A 19,293-nucleotide genomic window follows, 5' to 3' on the forward strand; every position below is an offset into this window, starting at 1 on the left:
AATAAAAAGGGAGCAGAGAAATAAAATAAAAAGTAAAAAAATAAAATAAAATAATGAGAAAATAAAAAGCGTAACACATATTAATGCTCAATGTATATATAATATATATTTACGGATATTCGAGAATAGCGCGGATGAAACGCCGCGCCAGATCATTACAACAAATTAGTAATTACGCGCAATCAATCTCTTCTATTTAATCAAATATCCTGTCGTGGGTTTTGTATTTAATTGCTTTGCAGCATGCATATTTATACATCCATACATATAAAACGTAACATATAAAAGTTTTATAGTCTATTAATTATTAAATGTTATTTGTACCAAAAGGCGGCAAAAAATAGAGCTTTAATTAGCAATATGTAATATAAAATACTACTGAAGACAGTTTCTTTGTGTTAAACGGTTACAATGAGCACAATTGTCGAAAGAACTCTCTTATTCAAAATCCAGCTTGCCTCGAGAACACGATAGGCAACACGATTCTTGATAAAATTGATAAGAGCAGAGTCGTGCTTGTGTAACTAAGTTGCAGTTGGCCATTTTGTCTTTGCAAGGTGAATTATTTTCGACACCTAAAATGAGCAACATAATAAATAATTAAAAAAAAAATATATATATAATATAAAAATATAAAAATATTATTTTATACATAATAACTTCATGTCGAGAATCGCTTCATAAACTTTACAGAAATTACAAAATTAATATAAAAACTACATAGTTACTAAATATTAATAATTTCAAAAAAAAAATTATTTAAATTAATTAAAACTTTATTTAACCATTTGTTATCTCGGGATCGTCCTGGACTTGAGCGGCTTTATGAGAATTTTCCGGCACGCGATCTTCGCGACAGAGAAAATCGTTGCATGTCCTTCGAGATACTGGTCGATCTTCTTCTCGGCAATGAAGTTGATGTGGTTCAGGTAATTGGCCGTCCGCGTTCAAGCATCGGACCTCGCGTTTTTGCACGCCTTTACCGCAAGATCGAGAGCACTACGAATCGAGTTTGTGAGAGAAAACACATTTGCCCCGAGCCCTTGAAATATTAATCGTGTTACTTCAACGTGATAAAATAAATATCTACCGGCGTCCAATCTGATATAAACCAAGTGGAGGTGCAGGGTCGCTCTCTACACGGTCTCTTGCTCTCTGGTTTATTTGCAGGACAATTCATGTCCAAGACGACACGTAGGGAGCCTCGGAGAGTCGTAACACATACGACGTCTCTAATTTGCTCACCTACGTCGCAGTTTGAAGAACACTAGGGAATATCATTAAAATAAGTCATTATTGCTACACTAATAAATAATTAGAGTTGCTATACTACAATTAAAATTTAAGGTCTGACTTCCGTCCACGGTCCAGTGAACCATTGACCACTGCAAGTTTTGTTGCTCGAACAGTCTCTGGAAGTCTCAGGTCGATTCGATTCGTCACAACGTTCTTCATTAGAACTCGTCTCACAGAAAACTCTTCGAGTTTGAACCCCAGTTCCACATTCTGCCGAGCACTAAAATCGTCAATTACAGATTGCTAATAAAATTAATATAACAATTCTTTAATCTGCATATATAATTTCAAAGCTGTTTTAGAAATAAAATACAGCTTTTTGTATGTGTCATTTTTTTTATTACTTTCTCAGTCAAAAAGTTATTATTAATTGATATTCAATTTTAAACTCGCGTTACAGCCGTTCTTATTAGATCGATACTTTCAATTTGCAAATGGTAACAGCTCACCAAGTCAGACCATTCGGTGAATAGCCACTGCGAGGTCTGTAACTTCGCGGAAACGACGTTCAACGGCGTTGATTTTTCTAAGCAAGGTCCTAGGTCACATATTTCGTGGGCATCAGGTTTTTCCGAGAGATTGCATGAAATATTTTCGGTAGCACAAGTTACGGTCCTTGTTTTCTTTCCTACGCCACAGGACGTGGAACACTTTGAAACCGGTCACATAGAAAAACTTATCGTTAAAATTGTTAAACTTAAAATTTAACGTGTATTATTATTTAAAAAAAATTCATAAAAATTAATTGATTACATTTGCATATACGCGATTAGAAAACGAAAATACCTGTGACCAAACGCTCACGGTCCATCTTGCGGTCGACGTCTGAGATGGTGTCTGCGTCGACGTTTGCCTAATCTCCTCGCACGGCGGCATTTCGCACACTTCGCTCGTCGGCAAATTCCTCGGTTCCATGCAAGCGCCGTCGGCGATTCTCATTGTTAAGGAAGCTCTTACTTCCTGTACGCATTCAAGTTCCCGCGTGCGAGTCCCGGTACCACAAGAAGTAGAACACTCGCTCCATGGTCCGCCGCGCCACCTTTATACAGAAAATAATACAAATTTTTTTGCAAGTTTCCGAACAGGCATAGAGAAAGTATTATGTAATTAATATAATTAATTACATTTTTCTATCGTTAAAATAGTCTTTTTCTTTTCACAATTATATTTATTTACGACTTATGCGTTTGCACTTTATATTTCAATGTGTAACGTACAGATTAAAGTTAAATTACCTAGGTGGACACGGCATTGTGTTACATCTAAGGCGAATTTCGTGTAGCTTCTCTAATCCGTGGCATCTCTTCTCTGGTACCGGCTGCTGGGTGTGCTCCTTGATACATATGTGCCTCAGTATCTGTACACCTTATGTAATATATAGAAGTTATTTGTAAACCCGCAAATCTCTCTCTCTCTCTCTCTCTCTCTCTCTCTCTCTCACTCTCTACATAACTTGCCGTAAAGAATATATTAATTAATTTTTAGTATACCTCCGCCACATGATTTGCTGCATTCACCATGACCGATCGCTTTCCAAATAAATTTTCGTTTTCTATAACGTCGTGATGAATACGACGGGGACGTTACATTACTTGTTACTAAACCATTATCGAATCTACAATAAATAAATTCTTTGTAGTCATTTAATTATTAAATAGGAGACTTAAGGCACGATGACGTTGGGAAGCTTATTGTCAAAAAAGAAAAAAAAAAGCAATTTATATAAAGGAACACTTCTATTTATTATATTAATTAATTTTATTTTAATTTATTTTAAACTTCTTACCTTCTACTTTGCAAACTATGCTCAACGTCTTTATTGGAAACTATAATAAAGTAATTTTTTGTATAAGTATTTAATATTTTTTTACTACAAGAAGAGGAATAAGTAAAAAAGAAAAGTACCGTTTGTCAATTTTTTTTTAAATAAAATTAATTTAATAGTAATGATTTTAATCAATTTAGTAACGAACAATTTTTATTTTTAATGCGAGAAAATATTTGTAAATCAGTAAAAGTTAACTATTAAAAGTAATTTTTATTTTTAAATACGTGCAGTCGAAATAAAATGATACCTCCATTGTGCGGAAAATGATTGACTCTCGGTAAATTTGTGCTCCCGGGAATTCGATATCGATAGACAATACCGGGATTTGGTTCCTGATATAAGACCTACGGAAATAATAAAATTAAATTGCTTTAAAAAATATTTAAATGAAAAACAATATAGATCGCCAAGCTTTCAGTTATTAAATTATTACTGGGAAAACTTTTAAGTATTAAATTCACGACGGCAAAGAAAGTGGGACAGTCAAGTGGAACAGGGTGCAATTTAACATCATTGAACACAGAACCTATGCGATTTATGACAATGTATAGCGGAAAATCAACGGTGAAAGGGTTAAATGGAACTCGGTTGAACTCATTAACGCCCACTATTGCCAGCGCGCAACAATTGCTATTCTGAACCGCCATTATTACAATCGCGTAATAGCAATGTGCACAATTTAACTGAAGAATGCAAAACATACCGTAAAATAAACTTTTATATAAATGTAGCACTGATAAATATTTCTATTTTTAATGCCTTTGCGTGGAAAATATTTATTAAAGATATTCTTTTCGCAGTTTGTGCATATATAAATATTAATTGAATTATTAGACTTTGTTAATATCTATAACGTTACTTACCATGACGTCTATGGGTTCTTGTAACGGACCGGCTGCGGAGAAGCTTTCTAAATTTTGAGAACTTTGACGATGATACAAAAACGTCGTGCCGGCTCCTTCGTATTCTCCGGACCAGTTGATAAAATTATTCCCATTTAACAAATAACTACCATCTTGCAATCTAATTGCTGTAAATTTTTATATTGCATTTTATAGTGCGTCTTTTAAATTGTGGCAAGCATATTGATATTTCATTTTTTAACATTTAAGGTGGAGCTTGTAAAAATATTAATAACATAATTTCTTCATTATAATATTAAATTATTCTCATCTGTAGATTTTCTTATTCGAATACGCGTTCAGTGTGTGTACATTTTCAAAGTATAAATAAATGAATCACGATATTGCGTATAAATATTAGAAACGAGAAGGATCACAATAATGGGTATTACTTGAGAATTAATTACTTGGTTCTGGTTATAGAACGACTGTCTTCGGCGCGTCGACTGGCGTAGATCGCGTTAAAGCTGGCAATCACGATCGTTCAAACGAGACTTAGGCGTGCACAATGACAGTCATTTATGAGCAAGTTTACGGTCGCGAGCGATTTATGTAACCCACGTGGCACGGGGCCGGTGCATCTAATTTAGCGGGACAACGTATGTATCCCGTTCCATTTACGACGCCACGAAACGTTCGATTACGTTGCATTGCGCTGCAGTCCAAAATAAAACACAAAGAAATAAAAAATGTAAATAAATAAATAAAAAAAATTAGGTAAACTAAAATTGATAAAAATGCGTTTTACAATTTGATTAATAGATTCTAAATTAATTTGATAAAAATGCGTTTCGCAATTTAATTATTATATTTCCAATTAATTTTATAATACGCGTTTCGCACTTTGTTAATTAAATTGTTTAATTTCCCAAAAAAATACTTTACAACATTTTGCTAGTTTACGTTTTTATATTCTTTTAAGACCGAATAAATTTAATTTAACAGAATTAACCCCACGCGATTCCTTATCGCTTTCTCTTGGGTGGAATCGTCCTTATAAATTAAGTGAGGATAATGGGAGGCGCGATCACGTCGGCGTTAATGAACGTGTCGACGGTATTGTTAACAATCGCAACTAATCACGCTGCCGACGACTCGTTTCTTTATCGACGACGCAATCATTCCATAGGAGTGTGTTGGATTACAATATGTTGTTCTAATCTCGTGAAAAAATGGTTATTACATCGCTTCGATAGAGCCATGAATCGATTAGAAAGGTGTCGCGGGAAGCGTATTAATTATCTTCATACGTAATAATACATACTTAATTTCTAAACAAATTCTAAAAACAATTATGGGATTAATAATTATAACAAAAGATTAAAGATATGTTTAAGTTTTCCCCGTTGTCTTTTATATTCATAAATAATTATTAACCACTGGTTTAAAATTAATCTCACAATATACTATCGTTAAAATTATTAAAAAGTCGTGCTACGCTCTAAATGCTGTTTTAAATCGCATTATAAATTAATTTTTTATTTCTATATTAAAAGAAAAAAAAAATTAGGCAAATTAAATTAATTACTTTTCGCAAACAACGTATTCGTACGCGGGGCGATGATGATCTTAATCGCCGGGTGCGGTCGCCATTTAATGACCACGCCATATAACGGGTTACCGTAAACAGTGCATAAACAGTAAGAAGTCACGGTAGGTGGAAATGCATTCCTCGTAAAACCGGTTGCCCGCGATTTCCACGAAATCCAAAGCGATACTGAATTATTCTACCTGGCGCCAGCAGCACAATTAACGTTCACACCGATCTGTATCTGTGCGTTGGTAAAAAGAATCACCAGTCACGTCCTGGTCAGATAGATACAATTTACATTGCAAAATGCACAAAGTTGCATACGCGCCAGCATTAATGCGTACATAAATATATTCTGCAACAAAAAAAAAAAAAAAAAAAAAAAGAAAAGAAAAAATATTCAGCTACTTTGGTATATCGTTCTCCACCGGAAAAAGATTCGTTCGCTTTGTAAAATCGTAATTTTATGCGTCAAGAACGTTAAATTAATTCAATTTGAACAATTTATAATTAGTACACGGCGCGAAACAAAAAGGAAAAGACATCGTAAGCTTTATTCAAATAAATGGGCGCACGTTGAAGTGGTGCCGTGACGCAAGGTTTACTCGCGTGGCTGAATGAAAATAGTTGGCCCACCCTAATTTATCATCATCAATAGTCAACTGAAGTCCTATTTCTCTCACCAAGATAGTTCTGCGTGCGGCGGAGTTCGGTCACGTTCAGTGCCAAGGCGCCACGTGGGACCACTGCCACCAAATTGTAACCGGGTTCCAAAGTCGGTTCCGTGAAAATTCCATCTATCAGATGACCGCTGCCAAATCGCACGCCACCCTGAAACAGTCAGTTAGGGTATAACGCGCGCCGCGCCAACTGAGAATTTCGCGCTCGCGAGATAATAAATCGTAGACTAAATTTCGCACTCTTGGCGTTCAAGATCAAAGATCTCACAGGCGGTATGTTCAACGAGTGGGCACGTGATAAATGACAGTCCGGCGTGCATTCTTATTTCTTTTTTATTTTATTTTATTTTTTTATTTTATTTTTTTATTTTATTTTTTCCGAGTATCGAAATGGAATCGGCAGGATATATGTATCGCCACGGAGATGCCAATCTGCGAAATAAATTAATAGGAAGTGGCGCGCCCATCATTGGCCGACGCCGAGCAATTTACGCTTGCACGGTTAATAAAAATTCTTGATTTCCGCGCATCAATTGCGACGCGACGTGCTGTATGTAATTACGAGGCAATGCGAGGTCTTTGCAAACCATCGATTCAATACAATCGGATACCTTTTAAATACTAAGGGTAGATTATCGTTCGAGCTTCGAGGTAGATGTTTCTATCGGATAATCATACCGTCTAGCTTTATTCTTCTTTCAAAATAAATCAACGCAGACGCGCGCTTAAATGATAAGTGAGTTTGCCAGGAAGCAAGCCCTAAACCCGTGTCTTCTGAATTTCGATTTATAATACCGCGATGAAACGTCGGGGACTCTTTACTTCCGATGAACTTGTTGTCGCGAGGCTCAAGCCAAGCGAGAGGTGACGGAGTGCAAACGGACCGAAACCGAAACGGTGGCAAATCGTCGTCTAAATTTACGTTCTGACAGCCATAATTTCGCGTCACCCTTTCTGCGGCGCACGGACGAGCATTTTCATATTTGCACGGTTACCGCGTCCAGTGTTTCGCTAATGCACAGAAATAAACACTGGTCGCGAATCGTCGGTCTTAGAAATTAGCACGCGTACGCAAGACCACTTTTCAGACCCACCCGTCCTCGTACGGATATGTTTTTATGTTTATTTTTTACGAGAGACACATGGCGCGCGAGAAAATTAGAAATAAATGGCGGCGCAACAATAAAAAGATTAAGGACAGGTTGTTCCAGCTTTCAGATTTCGTGTATCAGGCGATCGTACGTCCACCTTTACCCTTCTTTCTAAATAGATAAAAACGAACATGTTCACCTGACAGATAAATTTATTAAAACGTTGAAGCAACCCTTAGAAAAAAAACAGGCCAATAAAGAAAAATTAAATATTAAAAAAAAAATTATAACTAAATGTATTTTCTGCGCGATCGTCTCATTCACTTTTCGTCAATTACGCGAGGGCTATATTCGATACATGCGTGTTCCTTTGAAATAACGCATATGAAGAGACACTAAAACGGCTCGTGTATAAATGAAGTCTACCACATCGAGGCGGGAGAACATTTTTGCTTCCTCGCCAGATCACCACGCAAGATGATCAAGGTTAATTAAGTGATCAAACGGTAAGAGACGTAAGATGCGCGATTTAACCTGAATCACGATCAAAGTATTATCACGTTAGTACGCGCCACGTGGCCCGGTTGTGTCATGTACATACATGCCGGCGTATAAGAAAAAAAAAAAAAAAAAGAGAGAGAGAAAGAGAAAAAGAGTAGAAATAATTTAATCTGTATCGTAAGCTTCTTCCATCAGCCAGTATCTCTTCGGTAATAAATCATCTCCCTTGCCCCCACGAATTACTCTCGCTCCTCTTTTCCATCGCTAAAAGTGGCCTTGTTAGTTTCCTGTACGACTACGTAAATTAAAAGCAATTAAAATCCCTCGCCCGAGGCCCCATCAGCGGGGTACGTCTCCGCGTGACGTGTGCACGTAAAATGACAATTGGACACTTTACGTCGGGGATCACTCTGAAAGGGTGACGGTGCTCGATTGAAGCTGACCGTTCATTTTCAAATCGGGTTTAATCGGCCGAGCCGCGCACGAAGCCGCGCCCAAACCGACACTCCTCTCTCCAATTGGATTAACTCGGGATGAATGTCAACTTGCTCGCCGCTTGTGTACGCGAGATCGCACAATGTTAATTGTATGAATATCGCATGAGTGAATTTATAAATCGGCGGCGAACAATGAGCGCGGCAACGGCGTAGATGGGTGCGATATTAAAGTCGTGGTGTGGGATAGAAAGATTGTATTCTTCGCTGAGGAAACGACATCGACAAACGGTGTACCTGTTTAATGATCCATTTGATTCAAAACGATGTAGCCACGCGTAAAAGTACGGAAACGTAAAATAAACATCAAATTTTTTTTTTTTTATTGAATTGTAATTTTCAGGAAATTAAAATCAGACTGACCGTCCGTTGAGGAAACGTGTCCGCTTTTAGCGATTGCACAAAATCAAATTGCTTGTCTGATGAAACGGTTTCAAAACTAGCAAGCTAATATAACAATTTATAGAATCGCATCATACGTCATAAATAACGTACGGGCCATAATTCTGTCGGGTTTACAGGTTTACGTACGCGTACGCTTGTGCAGCTTCTCGCGTAGCATCTCGGCCACATTAGGTGTTTACACAGCGATAAAATATGGGCGTGTGTACACTCCGCGTATCACCGAGTATAACGTATGAACATGCGATTAAGAGAGAACCATTTTCTTTGTGAACGGCTAAATAATTTCCCCGGTTCCACGAGATTACGTCGCGGCCAAGTTACATAATTAACTGCCTCGCGTCATGCGATTTCTATATTTAATCTATCAGCTTGCGTACTTAACGCCTCGTTAATTTGGACGGCGTCAAGAAAGCGCGATAAAATTAAAAAGGCGTAAGTAACGTAAAGTCCGTATTAATTAATTTATTGTTTATCGGTGACACTAAATTAATGTAAACCTTTCTATTTCGTAAAATTCAAGACTAGTCAATGGAAGAGTAGTTCTTCTGGACATAGTTCTCGATGCTGAAATGTCGATTTTTGTTGTTATAATATTTGATTTTTATATTTTATATTTACAATTTAAGAATTTTTGTAATTAAATTTTCATGTAAATGATCAACTTCTTGCATCTTAAAGCGTACCACGCTTATTGTAGACCCGAGTTCAATATCACCGGCGAAGTCTAATGAACCTGAAATTGCACCGCCGGGTGCGCCTCTCTTTCTTTTTTTTACGATAAGCAAGATCGGTAATGTCGAGTCGAACGTCTCGCGATGATACCTTAGCATCGAATCTCTGCTTACCGCTTATTTTCGGTGCGTTATTTTTGTGTGGCCACTCAAGCCGTTAAATCTCCATCGTCCTAAATGTGGCGCATAATGACAAATCTGCTACGATGCACCGCCGACGATCTTTTTATAGGGCCGCCTCGTTCGATCAGACATCAAAATTCTTTCAAAATATTCTCTCTAATCGTTATTCAACGTATTAAAGCCATGCTGTCGCGACAATAGATTAAGGAAAGTGTAATACCTACGTATGTATTTAAGGAACGACGCAACGAATGCACTTTAAAGCTTTATGTGCTTTAAGAAATTTAGGTAACACGGGTCCAATTTCAACGCTTTCTTCGAATTTTGATCCTCTTACGGAACGTAAATCTTTTTTAACATTATTTTACGTCGCTACCACCCATTAAAGTCCAAATAAATAGCACCCGGTTATTTACGCGATATAATTAATTTTGGTAGTCTTTTACGAGTGTCACACGGAGATTTCAACAAGGCGCTTTGAATAATGGAACTTTGCGCCACTTATTCTCCTCCCGTGTAATTAATAGAGATTATAAATTACAAACATTTGACCGTCCAATCCTAATATAAAATTTAATTAGCAATTGGGATTTTTTTGAGAAAAAGAAAATAATAATAAAACAGCGCGCACGAGATTTGTTCTAGTATAAAAATTTAATTCGGAATTAATATTATTTAATTTCGCCGAAATAAAATTATGTACGTATATAATATTAATTCCGAATGTAACGCCGCGCGCGAATTGGGATCTTTCGAAAAACAGCGCGCGCGTAGCGATGTGAATAATGTCGCTGTTGCATAAATATTCTACCGCATATTTTTCTGGAATTTCCAGAATTTTTATTAAAGAATAATTTAAAAATAAAATAAGCCTACGTTAGGGGTGTGCGGGGGCGGACATGAATTTCTGATGCCGTGCTTCCAGTAACGAAGACGAATAGCTGCGACATAAACGTGTCAAACATGAAACTCGCAGTCTTACGAGTAGACGTAAATAAAAAAATATATATAAAAAAAATAAAGCAATAGGTTTGTAAAATTTTGACATTTTAAAAATCTCGCTTGTCATACTTTAATATTTTTTATGTTAATATTCTTTTAATTTTTATTTGAATTCTTTGAGGAGAAAAAAAAAAACGATACCAACCAATAACTTAAATTTCTAAAATTGCGATAAAATTAAAAATTAAAAATTATAACGATCTATTAATTTTAACAGATAACTTTTAATATTAAAAAAAAATTTAAAAGCTCGCTGTTAATTACATACAAGAAGTGAGAATTTCCGCGGACGGGGAGATAAAAATCTTACTTCGCGCTCGTCGGGAGGGAAATTTATTTATAGAAATTATGAAAATTTATGACCGCCGAAAAGAAGAACTTGTAGGCTGAGATTCGATTTCGGATCGTGTGGCAGGAAGTTGCACATTCTCTGATTATATTATTCCGCCATTCTAAAAATACGCACCGCAGGCAACACTTAGCCGCAGGAATGCGTTGAGCGAGACTTCCTACTCAACATTCGGCGTACTAGTTGCTCAAGCATAATTTACCGAAGCCCGACCGTGCGAGTATCAGCTCTCTCACCTGGGACTTTCATTAATTCGGCGTCGCAGCTAGTTTACGCGGGAGGAACGATCCTCACGCGTCCTTAAATTGTCTATAATTAGGTGCCGGTAGCGTTTAAATTATGCTGATAGAACGTGGGTTTTACAAGCCGGCCGGTCAGTCCGGTTAAGACGATATTACGATGACGTTGGTGTACGTATGTACAAGGTTGATCGTTTGTTCCAATTAACATTCTGCGAGACATCCGTCTTGTTTTTACAAAAGAAAGACCGAGGCTACAAGAAATGTAATAAGCCTTAAGCCTAAAAAAAAATTTTAAAAATTACTAGTTGTATCAAAATTTTCAGAGAATTATCTAATACGATTAATTAATTTCTTACGCCTTAAAGCTCAGAACATTTTTGTATGTTACACCATTGTACACTCGTACCCAGCCAAGTATTCTTCTATTTTTCGCGAAATTGCTGTTGTCACGCTTGAATGCACCTCGGGGATTGGAGGCAGGACGCCTCGTGACATGTGCCGGAACGTATTTGCGAACAATTTCGCCCACGTTTGATATACGAGTTTGACATTGAGGCTGCAGCCCGACGGCCGCCTTAATGGCGCGGTAAATCACACGTCAATATTGTATGTTAGTCGCGCTGCGCTTACCGTTAAAGATAGCAGCAAAAGGGGAAGAACGAGTGGCCGCATCCTGACAGATTTTCGCTCACGCGGTCTCACTGCCGACTCATCTCGTTGCGGCTTCCGGTGGGACGGCACACACTTTTCTTTCCGCGCCTCGCGTTGGACCTTACATCATTTTCCGCCGTTTTATATGCCGGTGGATGCCGCCTTTATTTCGGTGAACTTCTTCGCCGGCTGCAAGCATTCAATAACGTCCAGTAGAGTTGACATCATCCTCGGTTTCGATCGTTTCTGGCGATCAGCGATTTTTTGCAGCAACACCGAGAGGCTCATGAGTATTAAAATATAATAACGAAATATGCGTTGACGACTCGAACGTATTTTAATAAATAAATCAATATGGCTAATCACTGCTCGTAATGCGTATCGCGGAGTTTGCGATACCGTCGAACTTTTACGTTATTTTCTTGCGACTTTACGCGAATCTGGTGACGATAACAGTATTATCATTGTAGCATTCCACAGATAATAGCTTATACGAGCACCGGCGCGAATTCGCGTGGAATGCAATTACATCATCGTATCTATAAATTTAAGTTCCGACGATTCGCAGTTTTACGAGAGCTTGATTGAGCCCCGGCAGCAAATTCCACGGTTGCGTTAAATGATATTGCTCGATAAAATCAGCAATTAGGTAATGGATTTGTTATACATATTTGAAATTTGTTTCGCTGGTATGCTTCGTCTTTTTATCGTACTTTATTTTTTTTTAATAAAAATAAACCTCAAAAATACCTTAAAGTCCTCAGACGACGAAACTGTGGTTTTAAAAAAGCGTCAAATGTGAATTAATTAATTATTTAATTAAACTATCAAAATATTAAAATATAAAATTATTCAGTTATTATATTATTAAATTAAAAAAGTATGCAAACGTGCAAAAAATAAGCGCGTAATTATTAATACATTTCTTAATAATTTCGAGCTGAGGTATTACATGATTTACATTTAAACGGCCGCAAGTACCAATTTATCTCGATGATAGAAATGCAATGCAACATAAACATTTTAACAAAGTCGTAAAAAAAATCGATAAGGTGCGACCGATCGTATATAATTAACGATTATATTTAATAAACTAACACGCGTCGCTGTTTATTAAATTGATAGCCTGCGAAATAATTATCATTACGACTTGTTTGCGCTTAAATGACGTTTGACATTCAAACGAAATGGTATAGCTCTATGGCACGAAGTCTGGCGGAGAAGCCTAGCCGCGGCGGAGGAAATTGGATATTAAAGAAGTCACCGGCTGGGCACGCATGTGAGCGCGTATGTACGTATAATGTATTTCATGCTCCAGTTGCTAGTGAGCGTTAGACAAGAACCTATATTACCCGTGCGTCGACCTGTCGAAGGTGGAGCGGGCCCGGAGCTAGAATTATCCGCGGATTATACATACCGGGAGAGATTTACCGCGTTTCATTGCACATTTCGGTACGTTAAAGCGGTATATAAATTAACGTTTCTTCAATTTTCCTTCGCATTCAGCCGAGAAACGGGAGGGATTTTGTTTTTTTTTTCTGATACGCGCGCGGGCCGCGGATCGCGATGCGGATCGTAAATTTCGTCCGGCAGCGCGCGAGAAAGCCGCGCAAAATCTGCGCGCGCGTTGCGGGATAAATTGCCGACAAAGGCCGCGGCAAAGTCGCGTCGCCAATTACCACGAGCGCGCTTGCATAATCGAACGCGATAAATTTTGTCGCAGTCGGCCGCGCCGGTCCCGGAGGCACCGTTCCGGGATTTCTGCGGGAGCGAAACCACCGCGAAGCGGGACGGCGAGGAGCGGCTCAGCCGCGTATTCTCGAACGGTGATACTTCCCGCGATAATGTCACTGCGCCGGTCAATCGTTCTCTAACCCGACGTGTAATACCTACTTTGTTCGGTGACGAGGATACGTTTCGCGATATCGAGAAAGAGATTGATACTCGCGTTATTCGCGTGCGAAACCGGACTGCGCGGCTGTGCGTTTATCTCCTGGTTTACGCGCGTGATATATCGATGCGAAATAGCTCCGCGTGACATACGGTCGTTAAATCGCATACGAATTGGTTATTAAACTTGCAATTATCATTGGCTCGAATTCACCACAATTGCACTCGTCTACGCCGGCATCCGGACGGCAAGTAAACTGCGCATCTGGGATAATGTCATACGTTATCAAACTCGACGGTGGAGGCGACGTAAATTTTCGCGTCTATCAAATTGAAACTTTCTCTGATGGTTATTGCCGAAATTAAATTGTTAAATGAAATATAATGCGCGACTCATTAATTTGTGATATTCGGTTAATATTAACTTTGCATTATAATTTACGTAATAAATATTGTATTCGTTTGGATTGTTTCTTAATTCTTTTTTTTTTTTTTTTTTTTTACTGCGTATATAAATTTATCTGCCTCATCGGGATACATGTATGTGTTCTTGTAAAATGTAAAATTTCGCGCCAAGTTTCATCGTTGGAAATACCGCGCGGTCAATGTACACGGTAAGAGCCCTTGTTACGAGAAAGAGAATTATTTAAGCGCGCTTCCGTGTGTATGTTTTCTATCGGACCAACTGTTTATTGGGAGTCTTACTTTACTGCAGAGAAAACACGTCGCATCGCGCGGCGCGATGGAGCATTTGAGGGAATTACGCAAGTCGCGATATACCGTTTATTTTTACGATTATCGAATCCCGTCGGCACTACAACACTATAAATACACCGTCTGTAAAGGAAAACGAATTCGCGAACAAGCCTGCGAACAAGAAGTTTTTTTTCAGCCGAACGGAACGTAACTAATCCCAGTTTTGCACGTGGCGCATTTTCGATTCCAGCTTTCGTTATCCCGGCCGCTTATCACGCTTAATCTGATAATTGTTAGAATAAAGCTGGACGTCTTATTTATATTGTAATAGCCAAATTGTATTTTGTCACTTAGTTAGGTTCATATTAATTATTATTAGTAAATTAATGATTATCAACAGTAATTAAATTATTATTTTTTTAATTGTAATTTAATAGAAATCACATACTTTAATATGTATTTTAAATTTTACAAAGTTTATTATTAATTTAAATACGCTAGAAGAGATAATTACGTTCATTTAGAAAAAAAAAAAGAAAAAGTAAATCATGTTAAAATCGTGACAGACGTTATTCCGAATAACTACTGGGACTGACCTGTTGCACCAAGTCCAGACTGTACACGAAATTGTTAACGGAAAATAAACACCATTAACCAGACACGCCAGTCATTATCAACTCACATATTGATCACAGAATACGTATCTCGTTAGCAAATTTGTTAAGTAAATTATTATCACACCGAAGAGGTTCATCTCGATTAACCGCACTGTGATTGCACAATTATTCCGGGCCGCGTCGCGTGCGCTTAACTTAAAACTAATAGCCTTATCGCCAATTAATTCAACAGTCGACTGAATTTAACAAACGTGAAACGTTATCCCATCGTCGTTGCAGCCGCCGAAGTCTTTTGATAAAACGGCTGCAGAAGAGTTTATAATCAGTTCGTATTTAGCGCGTCTTCCGGTAGAAACGTCTTTCGCCGTTATCTCGCGGGTGCGTTTAGATAAATGCAAAATGCAAAAGGCGCATATCGCTGACTAGTGAGGAGATTCGTGATCCCGTGAGTCGAGAGCCTCCGTCAGAGGTGTTGTTCCGTACTGACGGCTCCTGTCGGTGGAGGACCGATTTTATACGCCCGCGTAGAGTCGCGGGATCGAGCTTTCGGCGCCTCCGCCACGTCGTGCCACGCGTCACCTGGCAGCCAAGCACGAAGACGTTATTTTAATAAACGCATATTTCTCAGCAGTAACATAAACAAGAACATTTGACAGAAACTATAATTAAATTAATTTAAATTAAATTTAGTAATGACAATAACTAAATCGAACAATTACTAATTAATCTAATATGTATATTAATCTAATCATAAAATAAATTTTAAAAAATAAAATAAAATAAAATAAAATAAATATTTTATATCTATATATTCTTTTTAGAACGTGCAAATTTTCCGTTCGCGGCACATATACGCCGCGTAAAGGTTCACTAGTTAAATCGATTTTAACTTTTCGATAACGAGGCTTTATTAAATTAATATTAATATATTTAAACGCTGGGAAAAATCGCGAATTAATTACGGGAACATACGTGGTTTACACGACGTTAAAAGGAGGCGATGACTGCAGCTGACACTGATAACCGATGGGTGACTTTCGCCGTGGATACAGCTTAACATCTCGTACGCGGACCTCGATGCGCTCGCGTATAAGACAGCCTGTAATTAGCGATCGGCCCCGATGGCAATCTAATACGTATCCACAAGTAAATTATCGAGTGGCGCTACTTAGATAGAATTAGCCACGTTGCTCTGTCGGCTGATATCGCTAAATTGCTGCGTTCCTAGAGCAAAGAGTGCGCCCGGGCTGCATCTTGCTCCCTGTATCATCGTCGTTCATCAGCCTCCGCTCCGTTCGCTTAGGAGGTATAAATAAATATACCGGGTCATCCTCTCGATCGCACGCGTCAAAGTATAAGGAGCAACTTTTGTACGATAACTAAACATTCTTCCGCGAGCCAGAGACCGCTATTCTGCGAGAGCTTGTAGGTAACGCGTATAAATTTTATTAATATAAATTTATTATGTATTTCATATATGTATATATTGAGAGAAAGAAGTTTTAAATTACAATAGAATTGAACTTTTATCTTTATCCGAATAATCTAAAAGCGCGACTAATACCGCTAACAATGCATAATTCACGTGCATGTTTTTGAATAAATTAATGATAACCTATCATCGATAAATAAACGCACGTGCGTTTTACGTCATTATATACTGACATTAAAGACGCGTTTAGAAAATATCTAACATTAAGCAAAGTTAACAACGAGAAATAATATACTGAGAAGAAAGGCACGTATATAACGCGCTTAGAAAAAAAAAAAGGAAAAAAATATCTTTAAACATATTCGAATAAAGACAAGCGATCAGAGAAAGGAACAGGGTGAGTAGAGTTTTATTATAGGCACCGGCGATTATGATAAAGTATCTGTTTAAACTACTTGATTATAGTTATCCCCGGCGTAATGACGCTAATTAACAAGATTTAAATATTTTTATCAGATTCCCCTCTCGACACATTCAAATGTCAGGCAATGATTCCCATGTAATACGGTGATTACAGTAAGGCAAGTGGAGCTAATTGCACGGCTCGTATGGCTACCTGCTTTTTTGCCCGCGCCGCGCTTGCAGTGTCATTGACTCGATGACACCATTCATCGGGATCATTAACGTTGCGTCATAATTGGCCGATTCAGGCGATAACGATCAGCGTGTGCGCTTCCAGCAGCCGAACAATGCAGCAAGCGTGCCTGCAAACGCGTAAGCACTCTGGTAATGCGAGCGCGAGCTTTTCGTCAATTCGACGCGACACGGCGGCTTGCGACTCAGGCGGATGTCTCGTGCTGGAAATCTCGCTATTTTTTTTTTCCTTTTTTAGCGTAACTGTATCGTTATAATCGTGAAACTCCGCGATCGTTGTCTCGTTTATCGCCTTAGAGCAACAGCTTTATTTCTCTCCCTCGGAATCGTATTATGCGACTTTACGGAAGACGTTTACTTACGGGTTTCTGTCCACGCGGTTGAAACCAATTCTTCAAGACGCTCGGGAAGACTGTTATTTATTAACGCGCGGAAATAAACGCGCAATTCATCCACGGTAATAACTAATCCGGCGCGTTCGTATAATTTATCGGCAAAATCCCCCTTTGCGCAGCGAGCAACGGTTTAATATTAGGCGCTGATCCGCACATCCGTGCGTACCTATCTGTTGCGTAATTGACGGGAAAGACGAAATTTTTGCGCAAATTATATTACGACGTCTTAACGGCGGGGAACGGGAGAATTTCGCAATTGCGTTTGATTCGCGAGTAGCCCGCGCCGCGTTAAATGGCTTTTTAAATACTATAGGACGGCAATAATGTGCACTTCGCGGTTCCGATATCGCTTGGATCACTTCTCTGGGAAAGTCCGGGCGTAGTATAATGATATCATAAATCAATGGCGTAAAGTCTTAATCGAATTTTTCTGAAAAAATTTTTGCTTGCCATTAGCACGTTCGTAATCTTCGCTTCTAGCTGCGCCTATATTTATGATATTCACAGTTAGGGCTCGCACACATTAGGCAGTGTTGCGATATAAACATTACCGGAGGCAATAAAGTAACAATAAAATCAAGTTAATTAACGTTTCTCATCCGACTTGAACTAAATGCAGATTTTTACCTTAAAACCTACGCTTTTATTCACTCGCATATATTATTAATTTAATATAGAATCATTTTCTAGACGTATTGAATATAATTAATATTAAAATAATACTTAACTGAAACTCCATCCGGGCCCTTCGCCACCGCCTTTCTTTGTGCGCGTCTATTAATTATCTATCAGTAATTAATTCCCAACTACTTCCCAAGGCCTCAGGTCTGAAAGCTTACGACTCGGCCGGCGAATTATACAGTCGGGCGCCAGCGGCGCCGATATTTAACGCGACTATCGCGAACAAATTTACGCATAATTCCACCGTGTAATTCCGCACTTTAAAACGAGGTAACGGTCGGCACCGTGCAATGCGTCACTCCTAATGCACCGTGTATGGTAAATGCCTTTTAATCGCGATCTCACATTGCGACCTAGCTCGCGCCGGAACGACGCTAATACTCTCTAACTCGGGCATTTTTAATCAGGCTCGCCTGTCGCGCGCAGCCAACTTTTACCGCGAGTGTTCAAAAAATATTTGCGCGACCGATGTTATCGCGAATCGCTAATTAATGAATGGCGATGAAACGCGGCACCCGGACGCTGCGCCCGGCCGATTTCAGATAAAGCCGAATCGTTTTCTTTTCTGGGAGGAGTATAATCTTGCTTATCGAAATGAAAATCACTGATGAAAATTGCAACGGCAGCGTTATAACTATAATGCTATAATATATGTTAATCGGTAATGGTGAATTTCTAAGAGGAACTAATTTACTTTTTTTTTTTTCTCTTTTTTTTTCTTAATTTCCGTGCTATAAGCGAGTTATAAGCTTTCACTTTTGCGTTTACCTTTATTTTACCCCGCCAGGTAATAGCTGTAGGTGACAAATAAATTACGTTATTGCGTCATTGGTTGTACGGGGAAAATTGGCTATGGCCTATCTCGCGGGTGGTGGAATGCATGGTTTCCGTTTTATACGTAACGGCCAGCCCTTTCCGAGCCGATGCATTAGCTCGCGAGCGATCAAAAAATCGCTGGACCAGTGTTATTTGCGGAGAATTATCTGCACGGCTTGGTATACAAAGTCCGGTCAGTATCGCATGATAATAGTACATTGTTAGGATACGGAAGCCTCCCGGCGAGCGTGTAGCATGTCATCATAACGACGCAATACCTGCACAC

At 38.6% G+C, this 19,293-nt stretch overlaps 1 protein-coding gene across 3 annotated transcripts; it reads right to left on the minus strand.

The window, feature by feature from the left end:
* Positions 1-207: 207 nt before the first annotated feature.
* On the minus strand, positions 208-15,682 carry LOC139101620 (thrombospondin type-1 domain-containing protein 4). 3 transcript variants are annotated; one of them, XM_070654904.1, is made up of 14 exons: positions 15,009-15,682; positions 11,806-12,015; positions 6,241-6,388; positions 3,988-4,154; positions 3,372-3,468; positions 3,083-3,122; positions 2,787-2,911; positions 2,532-2,661; positions 2,083-2,335; positions 1,746-1,946; positions 1,355-1,516; positions 1,091-1,267; positions 786-999; positions 208-575 (listed from the first exon to the last, which is right to left on the minus strand). In XM_070654904.1, exons 2-14 carry the CDS (start codon positions 11,845-11,847, stop codon positions 439-441), a joined length of 1,893 nt encoding a protein of 630 aa, XP_070511005.1. In that variant the 5' UTR covers positions 11,848-12,015; positions 15,009-15,682; the 3' UTR covers positions 208-438. The 3 variants fall into 3 exon arrangements, with proteins under 3 accessions (XP_070511005.1, XP_070511006.1, XP_070511007.1); XM_070654905.1 differs by lacking the exon at positions 15,009-15,682 and having other exon boundaries at positions 11,806-13,350; XM_070654906.1 differs by lacking the exons at positions 6,241-6,388; positions 11,806-12,015; positions 15,009-15,682 and adding an exon at positions 4,434-6,213.
* Between the last annotated feature and the right edge of the window lie 3,611 nt (positions 15,683-19,293).

Source organism: Cardiocondyla obscurior, linkage group LG04, assembly GCF_019399895.1.
Source record: "Cardiocondyla obscurior isolate alpha-2009 linkage group LG04, Cobs3.1, whole genome shotgun sequence".
Classification (NCBI taxonomy): Eukaryota; Metazoa; Arthropoda; class Insecta; order Hymenoptera; family Formicidae; genus Cardiocondyla; species Cardiocondyla obscurior.